A 15,059-nucleotide genomic window follows, 5' to 3' on the forward strand; every position below is an offset into this window, starting at 1 on the left:
AGTCACTGGGACAGAGAGAAAAAGATCCCTGTGTTGTCTGGGTTCTCTGACAACTAACTACCCCCACCCAGAAGCTGTGTATTTCCTTCCAATCACATTTATTTAGCAAAAACAAGTCACGTGTCCATGGCAAATGTTAAGGCACCCAGAATGGAAGAGCTGGAAAAATGGGCAAATAGCAACCCCTGGGGTGGCAACAGGGGGACACAGGCAGGCTTTGGAGATGGGCTAACCTGGACTTGAACCCTGGCTCCACCAACTAGCAGCCATGTCACCCCGAGCAATCCCTCTGCTGCTCAGAGCCTCGTTTGTCTCATCCATAAAATAAACCTTCAGCAATTATTAAAGCATCTTTGTGAGGATAAGAAATAACATATTTGAAGTGCCTGGAAAAGAGAAAGTCCTCAAAAAAAAGAAAAGAAAAAAAGAAAAGAAAAAAGTCTATTATAAGCCCTTGTTAACCTGGTACCTGGCAGCATGAAGCAGGGTGGGGCTCAGTCACTGTGAACTTGTTTAGAAAGTTCCAGAGAAGTTCATGATGAGATGGGATCATACCAACATTGCTTTGAAACTGGAACCCTAAAGGGACCCCTGACACGCCCACAGCACTTGGCCAGCTTCCAAGACTTTCTCATCCATGTTCCCATTTCAACCTCGCCCTAAAACTGAGGCAGGTGCACAGCCATCATCATCCTCGTTTTATGGGAACGTAGACTGCCTCAGTGCCGTTTCACATCCTGCCTGAAACTGCAGCCAATAATCAATATAAACAATATTTGAGGCTGTAAGGCAAGATTTACTGAGCATTTCCTATGCCGAGCTCCATGCCAGGCAGTGTTCTAAGAACAGGGTCAGCAAACGACAGCCCGAGGATCCAATCCAGCCCGCGTGTTGTCTCTGTAACCGCAGCCGGACAGGCACAGCGGTACCACCTGGGGGTGTTACCTGCGTCTGCCTCGAGCTGCTATCGGGGGCTCGTAGTTGCCACAGAAGAACCCAATATCGACTACCTGACTCTTCACAGACGAGCTTTGCCAGTCCTGTTCCAAGCTGTTTTCATGTCTAGGAATAATCATTTTGTGTGAGTTTCTAGAAATGAGAGCCCCAACAGAGTGGGCGCCTTATGGGGAAGTCCTAGCATAATCCGTGTGCAGATCCGTCCTCCGCCCTGCACGTTGTCACTCCTCCCAGGCTGTGGGGAGCCATGTTAGGAAGCCCTTCAAAATGACAGATGCTTTCTATCACCCCCTAAATACCATCCCATTTTTACCCTGTGTTCCCGCAGCTGAGTCCTGGGCGTAGAAAACTTGCGTAACAGCCTGTGGGCGCTCTTGGCTCTGTTTCTTTGCAGCAAGTCCAACACTCTATCCTCCGATGTAGGTCAGACACAACACAAATAAATGGCTCAGGGGCTCCCCGGAAGACATGCATGTTGTGAGCATCGTCTCCCCAGAACAGGGGGGCTCGAGCCCTGGTCGGCTGAGAGGCTCTGCAGACCCATAGAGAATTTGCTGCGTGGTCTGCGAGCTGACTCTCCCCCGAGAAGCGGGTATGACAGCTGTCAGAGCACAGGGGGAAATGCACTGTTAAACAGTTAAAAAATGAACTGCTCATCGTGACTGGTTTATACACATTACTTTTAAGAAAACATTTTAGGCAAGTAGCATTAGAACAAATCACGCTCTAAAGACTGGCTTTTATCAAGTTTTTGTGCATTATCTTGATCTGATTCACGCCAGGCCCTATGAGATTGGTTGCAGTGTCATTATCCCCAGTTCATAAGTAAGGAAAGTGAGGCAAGGGGAGGTGGGCGTCTTGTCCCGTGTCTCACAGTAGCAAGAGGGGCCAGGATTCGAATGCTGACTTCCATCTCCACAGCCTGCACTGAACCCACTAACGCCAATGGGATTGTCTGATCTGGCAGATTCATTCGTCCTTCTTCTCTGTCCTAGTCAGCTCATCTTCTGCTAACTGGGTGCCTTTCCCCAAGGTGTTTGCTAGGGCCAGCCACACATGGTGCTCCCATAATCCAAGCATTTCTCAGCTACAGTAATAGTATTGCTTGAGTGGCCAAAGAGAAAGCCTCCACAGCCAGAAATGACCCCGGGGCATTACTGACACCAGCATCTCAGAAGGGCTGAGGGACAGGAAATGGCAGGTGAGTTCCAACAGAGGCCCTTGATCTAGGACATCCTTCACTGCTCCGCGTGAAGCTGCCCCACGACAATCAGGGATTTTGGCGCCGTCCTCCGGGGCTGCAGCGAGCAGGGCTACCCAGGCATGTTGTTGAGAAACTAAAAGGCCCTATGCGAATGTGTAAGCAGTCGCGGCATCGTCTGAGCCTTTGTCTCCCAGGCCCTCTNCAATCAGGGATTTTGGCGCCGTCCTCCGGGGCTGCAGCGAGCAGGGCTACCCAGGCATGTTGTTGAGAAACTTTAAAAGGCCCTATGCGAATGTGTAAGCAGTCGCGGCATCGTCTGAGCCTTTGTCTCCCAGGCCCTCCGAGCACCATGTCCGCAGCTCCCGCCAGCAATGGGGTGTTTGTCGTCATGCCGCCCAGCAACGCCAGCGGCCTCCGCCCGCCTCCAGCCATCCTGCCCACCTCCGTGTGCCAGCCTCCCGGGGTGCTGCAGTTCGAGGAGCCGCCGCTGGGGGCGCAGACGCCGAGGGCCGCCCAGCCGCCCGACCTGCGGCCGGTGGAGACATTCCTGACCGGAGAGCCCAAAGCTTTAGGGGTAAGAAGAGCCTCCCCAGGCCACCTGAGGCATGTGTGTGTGCAGGGGTGCTGGGCGGGGAGGGAGCGCCCCAGCACGGGAGCACTCACGCACACCTTGGAGAGGGGGCAGGCGGTCCCTAAATGCTTAGTGAAGACTTGAGCATCCCGCTGTGTACCAGTCACACAGACCCATCCCCCGCGGGGCCCGCAGAGACTAAGATGACCCCATACAGGGTAGTGAGGTCGAACACAATGGATGTGGGAAGGGCAACGCGAGCAAAGGTGGACAGGCAGGTCTCCGTGGGGAGGTGACATTTAGGCTAAAACCTGGATGCGGAAGCCAAGGGTGGATGGGGAGCTGGGGGGAAGGGCTCAGCAGGTGGAGGAACAGCGAGTGCAAAGGCCTTGAGGTGGGAATGAGTGTGGCTTGTTCAAGGACGAAATGGAAGGTTAACACGGCTGGAATGTGATGAGCAAAAGAAGGAGGGAGGTGAGATGAAGTTGGAGTGGTGGGCAGGGGCCAGCTCCTGCGGGTCCGTGAAAGATGTCACATGAGGTCTCTGCCAATCTCAGATGGCTGAGATATGGGTTTCTGGGCGGAAAGAAAATACCAGATAGACAGGTGGGTAGACACATATTCATCCTCATACATACATATATGGTGTNTGCCAATCTCAGATGGCTGAGATATGGGTTTCTGGGCGGAAAGAAAATACCAGATAGACAGGTGGGTAGACAGACACATATTCATCCTCATACATACATATATGGTGTCTTCAGTTTGTCCCTTGGCCTGTTTCTCTAAATGGAAGACGTAAACATAGCTTAGGCTGTGGTGATGGTGATGATGACGGTGGTGACACAGCTGTCATCTGTTGGGCACCCCCGAGAGGGGCATTCATGGTGCCATGGAATGTGCATGCACTGGCTCCTTACAGCTCATCACCACCTTGCGAGACAGGGACCACAGTTCCCACTGGACAGATTAGGGAACAGGTGGCATCCTGCACCCCAGGATGGCCTGACTGTGCAGTTCCAATTTCAATCCCACTGCTCTGCAGCATCCAGGAGCTCTGGCTTGAACACGCTGGAATTCAAGATTCCACACTAAAGGCAGCACCATGTCCCTGGTGCATGAAGGGACTAGAGACAGCAAACAGAGATGGGGTCATCGGTCCCCGTCAGAGCAGACCACGGAACCCATGATCTCCAAAGGGCTTTGACAAGACACATATAAACTGCTGGAAAACACAGAAAGTGGGAACTATAAATAGGTGTTTGGGGGTGTCACCCAGTAAAGGAACAGCATCTCTGGAGTTGGCTGGCCTGCCACTCCATCGCTGGGAGACCATGGGCAAGTTACTGAACATCTCTGAGTCTGGGTTTCCTTGTCTCCAAATCAGAATGATAATACCTACTTCATCATGTTAGGATTAAAGGAAGTACACATTGCTCGGTGTAGACAGGCGTGCAGGCGGAGGCAGCCATGAGCCGTGCTGGCTGCAGTGGGGCTGTCCAGGAGCAGGAGACGAGCCTGCAGAAGGGAGCAGTGCTGGCGGCTGGGACGCCTTGCCACATGAGCAAGCTGGAAAGATGAAAGACGAGCAGGTCAAGAGAGAATGGGAGAGAAGATTCAGGGTGGTCATGGCCATAAATATCAGGACTCATGCTAGAAAGACATGCATCTTCCACGTGACCCCAAGAAAACCATTCCAGCCATTTACCATCACAACTGCCCGGAGACGGGCCACGATGGCTTGAGTGGTGGTGAGCACCTCCCCACCTAGGGGGCCTGCTAAGGAGTCAGGAGCTGGAAAGGGCTCTTGGGGTAGGCAGAGGATGAATGTGGGGGCCTCCAATGTGCCACTCAGTTCTAGAATTCAACTGTTACCAAAAACACATGAGAAACACGTGGCAGAACTTACCAGAAGCACACATGTCCCCTTCCTTGGGAAAACCCTCCTACTTCTAGAATGGATCGGTGGGGTGCTGGTAAACCATGTCTAAAAGGAAATGCAGCCCAGATGTCAGCTTGGTAGGAGACAGCTCCAGCGCACGGCTGGCTGGCATGCATCAGCGATAGACAGACGCTCAAGTAAGCAACCTGCTCAAGAGGACATTCGCTGCAGGCTGCAGGGGGCTGCGGGGGAAGGTGAGGCATTCAGTGCAGGGACTGCTATGTCACTGAAATGAGAGCTAAGAAAACCCGGTAGCAACTCAGAGCGAGGCTGGGGATCCTTGAGTCAGAGCACAAAGTACATGCAGACTCTTAGAGACGTGGAAATAGGCGGGGGGNAGGGGGGGGGGGGGGGGGGTCTCGCGGATGTGGGAGCCGGCTTTCCTTCTTAAAACAGTCTTTCACGGTTGCTGTGAGGATGTCTCCTCAAAAGAGCAGAATCCAGTTTATTTCCGAGGGGCGGGGAGTTTCCCCCGCGGCCGGCAGGGGGCGGTGTGGCACCGACCCGCCAGCCTGGCTGAGCCGTTCCGCGTTCCCGCAGAGCGTCCAGATCCTCGTTGGCCTCATCCACCTGGGTTTCGGCAGCGTGCTGCTCATGGTCCGCCGCGGCCACCTGGGGATGCTCTTCATCGAAGGCGGCGTCCCCTTCTGGGGAGGAGCCTGCGTGAGTGCCGGGCCATCTAGGGCTCACCTCTCCCCTCTGCGCTGGCCCCCCTACATTCTTTTGGGCACAGACCCCCCACACACACCCCAGGCAGGGACCTGAGTCTAAATCTAACTCCTAACTGCAAACCCTAGTCATAAACTTAAGCCAGACACCACTCCTGCCTGGGAAAGTCTCCCAGCAAAGAGCCTGGCACAGAGAAGGCTCCCAAAAAGGATGGGATGCTGGGGAGGGGGGCAGGGGACACTAACCACCTGTATTACCTGGATACTAAACTCACCCCTCATCCAAACCCCAGCCTGCAGAAACCCCTCAACTCCCCCTCGTGGGTCCCAGCCCCACAAGAGCTCTGTCCTCTGGGAGTCTGACCAGCTCTGAAGTCCCCCAGTCCATTCCTCTGCCCATACCTTGGCCAGCCTGGCCAGCCCCCCCAGTGACCCCTGCAGCAGAATCAGGGAGCACATGGTTAGTGGTAAATCTCCTACATCAAGAGAGAGCGCTTCAGCATTCACACAGCCCCGTCTGCACCTGCGTCTCCCAGCTGCCCCAGGAGAGCACAGGTATGGGAGGGAGGCCAGTGGTGTTTGAATCCCAGCTCCACTGCCACTGCGTGTCACCATGGAGTCCCTTGGGAAAGTTAGGCAGTGTCCAGCCTCGGCTTCCTCATCTAAAAGGCATTGTCCTGGCCCTACCTACCCCAGAGTTTGAGGAAATCAAAAGCTAATGCATGTGGGAGCTAGTTACCAACCCTTGATTCTGCAGCAAAAGGTGACGATCACTTTCCCCCTCTAGGGGAACTGTTATGCGTGACATATGAATGGTGTCACTGAAAACATGCACCTTGCCGGCTATGGCCCTAGTTGCCTGGACAGGCCCCTTGTAAGCAGGGGACACCCTTACAGAGAGATCTCAGGAGGCAGGAGAGGTGACAGCCAAGAGACTGCTGCCCTCTCCCTGGTCTCAACAGAGGCCAGGCATGGCGTGGCCTGCCCAGCATCCCTTCCAAAGCCTCACCAGGGTCCCCTCTTCCCCACACAGTTTGTCATCTCTGGGTCGCTCTCAGTGGCAGCCGAGAAGAGCCACACCAGCTGCCTGGTAAGTCTGAATGAGGGGCCCGAGGCCACGACTGATTCCCCTCTACTCTGCCCCTCCCATCCATTCACTCATTCAACAAACTTTCCTGGGGGCCTGCTGAGTGACTGGTGCCGAAGGACACCCAGACAGCCCTGACACCGGACAGGAGGAACCAAGACGCACTTTGCAATACAGGGCAGAAAGGGAGGGTCCACAGACCGAGCACTCATAGTCATTCAGAGAAAGGAAAGATCAAAAAGTTCTCTTGGAAGAGAAGATGGCTAAGCTGGGCCTGGGTGGGTGGGTAGGATTTATAAATACAGAGGGACATGCACAAGAAGGCAAGTAGGGGTCAAGGGCAGGGCTGCTGAGGAAGCCACGTTCAGCTCCATGTGGCCAGGGCAGGTGTCTGGGGAGGCAAGTGGAGAAATGCATGGGGTCCGTGTGGTGGAGGCTCTGCCCCCTCTGCGGGCAATGGGAGGCCATGGGGGCTTTGAATGGGAGCGCTTCCAGCACGCTCCAGGCTCAGAGAACACAGAAGTGACAGTCAAGTTCCTGCCCTCCTGGAGCTTGCACTCCGGGTAAGACGCCCAGAACCAACGAACAAACTAGTTATGGAGCGTGAAACGTGCCCCAAGGGAAGCATGCAGGGTAACGTGAGAGTCCTTCAGCTCGGCAAGGACAGTTTGAGTTCCCGGGACGGGTGCCACCAAGCTCGCTGTTCAGAGGGGACAGTCACAGAAGAGCCTGGGGACCAACATCCCAGGCAGGAAGACAACATAGGGAACAGCCTGGGCATGGAGACAGAAGGAGGCAGAGAGGGAGGACACAGCTGAGAGGGAAAAGGGAAGGAGAGGAGTCAGGGCCTAGAGGGGACTTCAGAATTTCTTTTAAGGGATATTTAAGGGAGACCACTGAGAACGGAAGCGGAGTTTCCTTGTCCTACTTGCATTCTTGGGAGCTGTCCGGTGCTGGGCACCGGGTGGAGAATGGATCATAACCGGGCAGGACTGGACTCGGGACCCCCAGGCTGTGAAGTCCAGGAGTGCAGGGACCCGACTTGTCTCCATGCTCACAGCACCTGGGACAATGCCTGGCTGCAGCAGCAACTCAGTACCACTTTGCTGGCTCTGGTCTCCATGACTTCCTCGATGTCATTTTAAAAAAAGAAAGGAAAAAGAAAAGAAAGAAAAGAAAAGAAAAGGAAAAGAAAAGAAAAGAAAGAAAAGAAAAGAAAAGAAAAGAAAAGAAAAGAAAAGAAAAGAAAAGAAAAGAAAAGAAAAGAAAAGAAAAGAAAAAGAGGTGTCAGGGATCTTTGAACTTGAGCAGGCCCTGCAGTCCCAGCCCCATCGAGTGGTCCCCAGTTTAAGGTCAGGGCTGCGTAGCCACAGGTTCCCGCTACTGGATCAAAAGTGCACTAGGTTCTGGCTGCGAAGGGAGAGTGAGCCCTGAGTGGCCGCCTGGACCACCCAGAGATCCCCTTGCCCTGAGGCCCTGGGCCTCCCTGTGAGGGTCTGTCCCGCTTTGGCCTCGGGGCCCCCTGCACCTGCCTCCCATCTGTCCCCTGCCCCCGGCCCCTCGGTCTGCAGCACCTTGCTCTGCCCACCCCCACCTGACACCTCATGGAAATGACCCCATCCCCTCTCCCAGCTGGGCCTCAGTGTCCACAGCAGAACCCCCCCCCCACTCCTGCCCTGGAGCAGCTGCACCTGCAGGGCGCTCGACCCGAGCCGGGGTGTGCGAGGTAAGCATGGGCCAGGAGCCTGCGGCAAACCGCGTCCATCCGGAGAGGCCACGGAGATCTGCCCTCTCTCATCAGCTTCCCAGATGCCAGAGGCAAGGGCGACTGCAGGGCCGCCCCCTTCCCCCCAGACACCAGGGGAGAAGGGAGAAGGGTCAGGAAGCACACCACACACACCGCAGGGTGGGCCCTGAACCCTGGCCACGGGACGCCATGGCCGGGAGGGCTGCTGCCTCCTTTCCCTCCTGTCTCCCTCCTGCAGGTAAGGAGCAGCCTGGGGACAAACATTCTCAGTGCCATGGCGGCCTTCGCGGGGACAGCCATTCTGCTCATGGATTTTGGTGTCACTAACTGGGTGTGTTGTCAGACGCCCCCAGGAGTGGGAACACCCGGAGCATGTTAGAGCCACATCCAGGAGGTGGGGGGAGGCGGGGGCGTGCAGCGCGGGGAGCCGCGGGGCCTGGGTGTGGGCGGGGCTTGTCAGTCCTGATAGACCCGGTGCGGATATGGACCCCCGACCTACCCCAAGAACTGGCCCGGGGGACCGGAGCGGCAGCCCAGGAGAGGGATGGGGAGGGCACGGGCGGGCAGCAGGTGGCTGAGTGACCTCGGGCAAGTTACTGTCCCTTTGGGGCTCTTCCCTCCCGCGCGCTAGAGCGCTGGGCTTGCCTTGACTCTGGGTGTGTCCCCAGGATGTGGGCAGGGGCTATCTGGCCGTGCTTACCATCTTCACCATCCTCGAGTTCTTCATCGCGGTCATTGCCACCCACTTTGGGTGCCAAGCCACCCGCGCTCAAGCCAGCACGGTGAGTACTGCCCGCCCCCTCCCCACGTCCGCCCCAACCGGGACCTCTGAGAAAGGCTGTTGGCTGGAAGGCTCTTCTTCCAGCCTCTTGCTTCTTCCCTCGGGCCAGCAGTTGGGAGGGACTGCGCTGCGACGCGCTCCCCACTCTCTTACATCCGGAGACCCCCTGAGGTCTTTGGGGAAGATGGAACTATTCTCCTTGCGGCCACAGGGGGCGCCAGCACCAAGAGGGCAGCCGCTCTGAGAGCGTGGATGCAGAGCCTCGGGAGGCCGGGAGGCCGGGGCTCAAGGGACCGGGGGCAGTGCTGTACACAGACGAGCGGGACCCTCCAGGAGTTCCCAGGCCTTGAAGCAGACAGGAGCAGCAAAAAGGGCAGCACAACTCAGGGGGGAATTAGCTTAGTTTCCCCAAATCTGGAGGACGGTGAAGACAGAAAGGCGGAGGAGGGCACTGGGGAGTAAAGGCGGCCTCAGGCAGGAAATGCAGGCCATAAGGTGTGGGTGCTGCGCGGGAGGTGACTTTCTGCAAACTGGAGGTGAGGCCACTGAAAGGCTTTGTGCGGAATACTGCGTGCTCACAGGGAGCGAAACCAATCCAGAGGGGTCGCCTTAAGGGCTGGGGCAGCCCAGCGAGAACGAACGCCAGACCTTTAGCTCCTAGAGAAATGCGACTTCTCTCCGTTTTGTTCACTGCTGTACTGGCAACGCCTGGGTCATAGTTGGCCCCCCCGTAAATATTTTTGAAATATTAGTCGAACCGGTGAGTCGGCCAATTCACTTACGGGATTCATTACTAGGGCGCTGTTCTCAGAATGCCCACGGGGAGGCACTGCGCCCTCCACGACGGTCCGGGACTCTCTTGTCTTTGCAGCCTGTGATTTTCCTGCCCAGCGCCTTCAGCACTGACTTCAACATCCCCAGCCCCGCAGCCTCTCCGCCCCCCGCCTATGACAATGTGGCATATATGCCCAAGGAGTCATCCGAGTAGAGGTCAACTCCGCGGGGTGGAAGCCAGCCTTTCCCGTGTGGGCCCAGCCTCTCCCTGCCCCCCACCGCGTTAATCTGGGGTCAGCCCTTCCCCCCACCCCACCCTCGCACATTGTGGCACCCAAGTGAAGTTTCCCGGGGACGTCTGTCCCACACATCTCCCTCGGTGGCGTCTTCCCTAAGAGAGCTAGTTGATGTCAAGGGTGTGTGTCCCTCAGCTTCCTGGGCCTTGTCGCCCTTCTGGGAATGTCCCCACGTGCTGTTCTGCGTTCTCTCTGCTCTTTCGGGGGCAGCTGTGGCCTCATTGGCTTACAAGTTCAATAGCTGCCCTCAGGCCTTGGGAAGATCATTAAGCTCAGGAGCCCAGAATCCTCCAGAAAAAGGGTACTGAGTCCAAGTGCTGAGGCCACACGGCCTGCCGTGACCTGACCTCGGGTCTCCAGGCACCAGGACCAGCTCTGTGCTTTGTCATCTGCTGCCGTACCATGGGCCTCAGCTTCCCTGGAAACTGAAGCATTAACTAGATGGCATTTAAGACCTTCCAGCTCCCCAGGGCTCCCCGAAGTCCTGTTCTAAGTCAGGTGATATCCCCCCATGCCCTGGAAAAGCTCGTTTTCCTTATCTATAAAATAGAGTCAGTATTGGCTCCAGCGCTGCCCATCTCCCAGGATTGGGAGGTTTCAAGGACGGCTGAAGCCAGCCCGGAGCACCCCAGTCAGCATCCACAGAGGCACAGCCGTGGTGGCCCCTCCCCCCAGCCTGGGGAGCAGAGCTGCCCCTGCAGGTCACCATCAGCCGTGCTGAGTCTGGGGCAAAGGGGACACTTCTACCTGATGTCAGAGGTCCTGGTGGATGGATGGTCATCTCCTCCACTCCATAGAGGGAAATAAACAGCGTGGCCTACAGTTTGAGCTGCTCTCGTTGCAATGACTTTTTCTTTTTAACCTCAGGGGTTTTGAAGGCTTGCCCAGTATTGATCAGAAGACCTGGGCCCCACTGTCACCGAAAGGGGGCTTCTCTGGGAGCTGGGGTCTGTGTGGTGTGATCTGGCACTTGGTCGGTCCCCACCTGAGCCCAAACAAGCAGGCATCCATAACCCTATTCTACAACTGAGGACACGGGAGCTCGAAGAGGTCAAATCAAGTACCCAAGGCCACTGAGCTAGTAACAGGCCACGCTGGGATTTGAACTCAGCTCCAGCTAACATCAGAGTCCGTGTCTCACCACACGGCTCCCCAAGTCCAAAACCAAGCGCTTTCCACCAACCCGTTCCCCTCCTTCCTCCTGCTTCTTCATCCCAAAGACTGGGATGGGGCTGCATTTCTCAGCACCCCCGCTTCTTCATCTAACAAACTCCTGCTCCTCCTTCAAAACCCTGTTTTAATGTGGCCCTTTCTGTGAGGTCTTCCCAAGGGCAGGTGGTTGGCTAGCGCCATTCAGCCATCTGCCCCCTTTAAGGAAGGCCTGGTTCCCAGGTGGTGCAGGCACTGAGCTGGAAGGGGTCACAGCCAGCCTCGGCTCTCGACAGCAATAGACGAGATCGGAAGACTTGGAGCCGAGAGTTCTGTCCCATTAAATTTCGTGAGCGTGAAAATGCAGTGTGTTCCACTCCCTCCCAGCTTCAAAGGTCTGTCTTGACCCCAGAAAGCCCTTCCACCAGGACTTACTTTTCTCCTCGTGATGGAGTCCGCTTCCTCCCCTCCAGCTCACCCTGCCAAAATCTTTCTCTCCAAGGCTGCTGCCCTTGACTTCATCGTCACTAAGATCAATGGGCTTTTAAAAAGCTTTTATGAATCATAACAGCTCCATCTATCCCTCACGTTCACCTACCCTGGCCTCGTCTGTGCGTTCCACACTCTTTAGCGGGTGCTGATGGAGCGTCCGCTGGGTGTCTAGGCTCTGGGGACGCCGGGCATGAGCCAAAGTCCCTGCTCTCCTGGAGCTTACATTGGCCATCTGTCACCACCCTGACAGCTCCCAAATCTGCCCCCCACCCGGACCGCTCCTGCTTCAGCATCTGCTCTCATGTCCCACTGAAAAGGAATTCAGAGCCTCTATTCCAACTCAAACCGTTTTTCCTCCCTATGTCCGTCAGTGCCCAAAGCAGAATCCGAGGGCCAATCTTGGTCCCCCACACTCAACCTCCCAAGTAATCAGCCCCACTGGTTCTCCTCGCTCTTCTCAACTCGATCCACTCTCTCCAACCTCCTCCCAGCACCTTTGGACCACTGTCACTTCTCCCCTGTGTCGTGACATCAGCCTGCTGACCTAGCCTGTGTCCCCAGCTGTCAGCTGGCCCTGCCCAGGGCTAGGCTAGATAACAGCCAGAAGGAATTACCTCAGGCACAAAAGCCCTAGTGCTACTGCTCCGACATGGCCCCTCCCCGCTCTCCTTTGCCCTGGGGCTAAAGTCTACATGTTCCGCAAGGTTTACAAAGCCCCAGAGACAGAGCCCGCTGACCTCTCTTGTCTCTTCCCAGCCTCCACCTGCGCTTGACCTGCAGCCATGCTGAACCTGGGAAATCCTTCTCCCTGGAGTGCAGCCCCCTCCCTGGCCCCCCTTCTCCTGTCTGTCCCACTGAACTCCCAGCTGCCTTCAGACCTCAATGCAGATGTCACTTCCTCCAGGAAGCCTTCCCTATCCTCATCCTTCCTTCTCCCCACTGTCTAGGTGAGGTGGCCTCTGCTGGGCTTTACCCAACCCCCCTATCCAGGTTCATGTCTCTTCTCCGCCACACAGTTGCCTGCCTCCCTGACCGTCTTCCCCGCTGGACTCTCTCCATTTCCTGTTATGACTACAAATTTCATGTTTTCAACAACGCGTTTATCACCTTACAGTTCTGGAGGTCGAAAGTCCTAAAATCAAGGTATTGGCAGGGCGGCGTTCCTGTTGGAAGCTCTAAGGGAGAAGCTGTTTCCTTGCTTTTCCAGCCTGCAGGGACCTCAGCATCCGTTGCCGTGTGACCCTGTCCTCCCTCCTCCAAGCCAGCAGCCCCGCCCCTTCCGGTCACTCTCACTGACTCTGCTTCCCCTGCCTCCCTGGGCACGGAGGGGACCCTGTGATTATAGGGGGGCCACCGGGTAGGCCAGGATAATCTCCCCGTCTCCGGATCCTTCACTGAATCACGCCTGCCATTCCTTTGACTGTGGAAGGTAACAAGTCACAGTTTCCAGGACTAGGTCGGTACCCATCGCTGGGGACCATTATTCTGCCTGTCACAGTGTCCGAGCTCCTCAATGGCAGAGCAGTCTCTCCCCCACTCCTGGATCTCCCCATGTAGCAGCGTGCCTGGCCCGTCCTAAGTGCTCAGGAAAGCTTCTGTGAACGAGGGAGCCCGTTAACGAACAAGGGTGCAGGGTGGTGCGTGCGTGAGTGCATGCGTGTGTGCGTGCATGTGTGTTATATGTTGTATGCGACTGAGTGGCGAAGCGGAAGCCTCTAACCCGGTGAAAAGCCACAGCTTCTAGAAAAATGGTCATCCCACCATTAAGGAGCTAAAGGTGTGCGTGATGAATAGGGCAAAGCACCTGCTGACAAGTGCGCTCCCTGCGGGAGGTCACCTGGCACGAGCCAGCCCGGAGACTGCAGTGGGGGCGGGGGGGGGGGGGCTGCCAGGAGAAGGGCGCCTTCCAGAGCGGCTGAGGGCCCGGCCTCACCGCTCACAGAAGGGCTCCCCAGCCCTTGCAGTGAGCGTGACAGCTGAGTGAGTGTAGGGCAGTTGCTGTCCACGTGGCTGTGTGTGACCTGGGACAGGCATGACTGCTGAGCATGAGGGACCCCCGTGAGTGCACGGTGACAATAATACTTACACACAGCAGCTGACACAGGCCAGGCACCGCTGTAAGCATTTTAATATTCTAACTCATGGAACCCTCTAGCAACTCCCCGCAGAGGTACTGTTAGCCCCACTTTGCAGAGGGGAAAACTGAGGCTGAGAGGTCCAATAATGCACCCCAAGTCTCACAGCCACAAAGCGGTAGAATCAAGGTGTGCACTCAGGCAGCCCGGACCCAGCGTCGGCCCCGAAGTGTGCGGCTGTTCTCAGCACACCACGGCGTGGGCAGGGTGGCCACCAGGAGCGGCCGCCAGGTTCAGCCCGCGTCTCAGCCCGCCCTCGGCATAGCCAGATGGGCAAGGAGCCCCGGGTGGGAGCCACCAGAGCCACCTCCTCAGGATCCGAACACCCCAAGAGCGCAGCGCCGTGCTGGGACAGAGCGGGGGCAGGGTACCCGGGTTGCACACGATTGGCTGACACAATTCGTGGGCCTGGTTCCTGAGTCCCACACATCAACCGTAACAAGGTGCTCCTGAGACCATCAGAGAAACCTGATCACCAACCAGGTATCTGAAGCCTCGCAGGTGGCAGCCGAGGGCAGGAGACGTTTCTACCCACAAAGGAGCAGTTACTAGGCACGCAGGGCACCCTGCTGAGCGTGCAATTGTGACGTGATCAGAGTCTTTTTTTTTTTTAAGATTTTATTTATTTGACAGAGGGAGAGCACAAGCAGAGACAGAGGGGAAGCAGAATCCCCACTGAGCAGGGAGCCCGATGCAGGGCTCAATCCCAGGACCCTGAGATCATGACCTGAGCCGAAGGCAGAGGCTTAACCAACTGACCCACCCAGGTGCCCCTGATCATGGTCTTTTTAAAGAGTCCTTATCTTTTAGAGATAAATACCACGATGTTTACAAACCATGGGATGCAGGAGTATCGCTCCCGATGGGGGAGGGGTGGGAGCTGACCGTGCAACGTCCCCTGTGAGCCCCTGACCACTGCAGCCCCGGGGGGGGGGGGCGGGGGGGAAGTACACGGGCGTTCACTGGACCATTCTCTCTGCTTTTGGAGATGTCAGAAATGATGCAAAATTAGAAAGATACTTTAAAAGACTCAACCTGGGAGTCTACGAAAGATTTGCAATCATCTTCACGTCATCTGTCCGGTGCTGTAAACAGATGGAATTGTCGACAGGTGTGGTTTGTCCAAGGAAATTTGCTGCTGTAAAGTGGGTGCAAAGATTTCCACCTGCCTGGCTTGGGGGGTGGGGAAGATGCTGACCGCTCAGCTCACAGGCTGCTGGGCCTGAAGCAGAAGGCGGGGCCAGGAGGGAAAAGAT

General features: G+C 56.3%; 1 protein-coding gene across 2 annotated transcripts; it reads left to right on the forward strand.

Annotated features, from left to right (window-relative positions):
* Positions 1-2,509: 2,509 nt before the first annotated feature.
* Positions 2,510-10,875, forward strand: MS4A15 (membrane spanning 4-domains A15). Of its 2 annotated transcripts, XM_034646603.1 has the most exons (6): positions 2,510-2,735; positions 5,215-5,337; positions 6,376-6,432; positions 8,415-8,507; positions 8,845-8,958; positions 9,829-10,875. In XM_034646603.1, the coding sequence occupies exons 1-6, from the start codon at positions 2,511-2,513 to the stop codon at positions 9,943-9,945; spliced, it is 729 nt and encodes a 242-aa protein (XP_034502494.1). In that variant the 5' UTR covers position 2,510; the 3' UTR covers positions 9,946-10,875. The 2 variants fall into 2 exon arrangements, with proteins under 2 accessions (XP_034502494.1, XP_034502495.1); XM_034646604.1 differs by lacking the exon at positions 5,215-5,337.
* The last annotated feature ends 4,184 nt before the right edge of the window (positions 10,876-15,059 follow it).

This window comes from Ailuropoda melanoleuca, chromosome 16 (genome assembly GCF_002007445.2).
Source record: "Ailuropoda melanoleuca isolate Jingjing chromosome 16, ASM200744v2, whole genome shotgun sequence".
In the NCBI taxonomy this organism is placed as follows: Eukaryota; Metazoa; Chordata; class Mammalia; order Carnivora; family Ursidae; genus Ailuropoda; species Ailuropoda melanoleuca.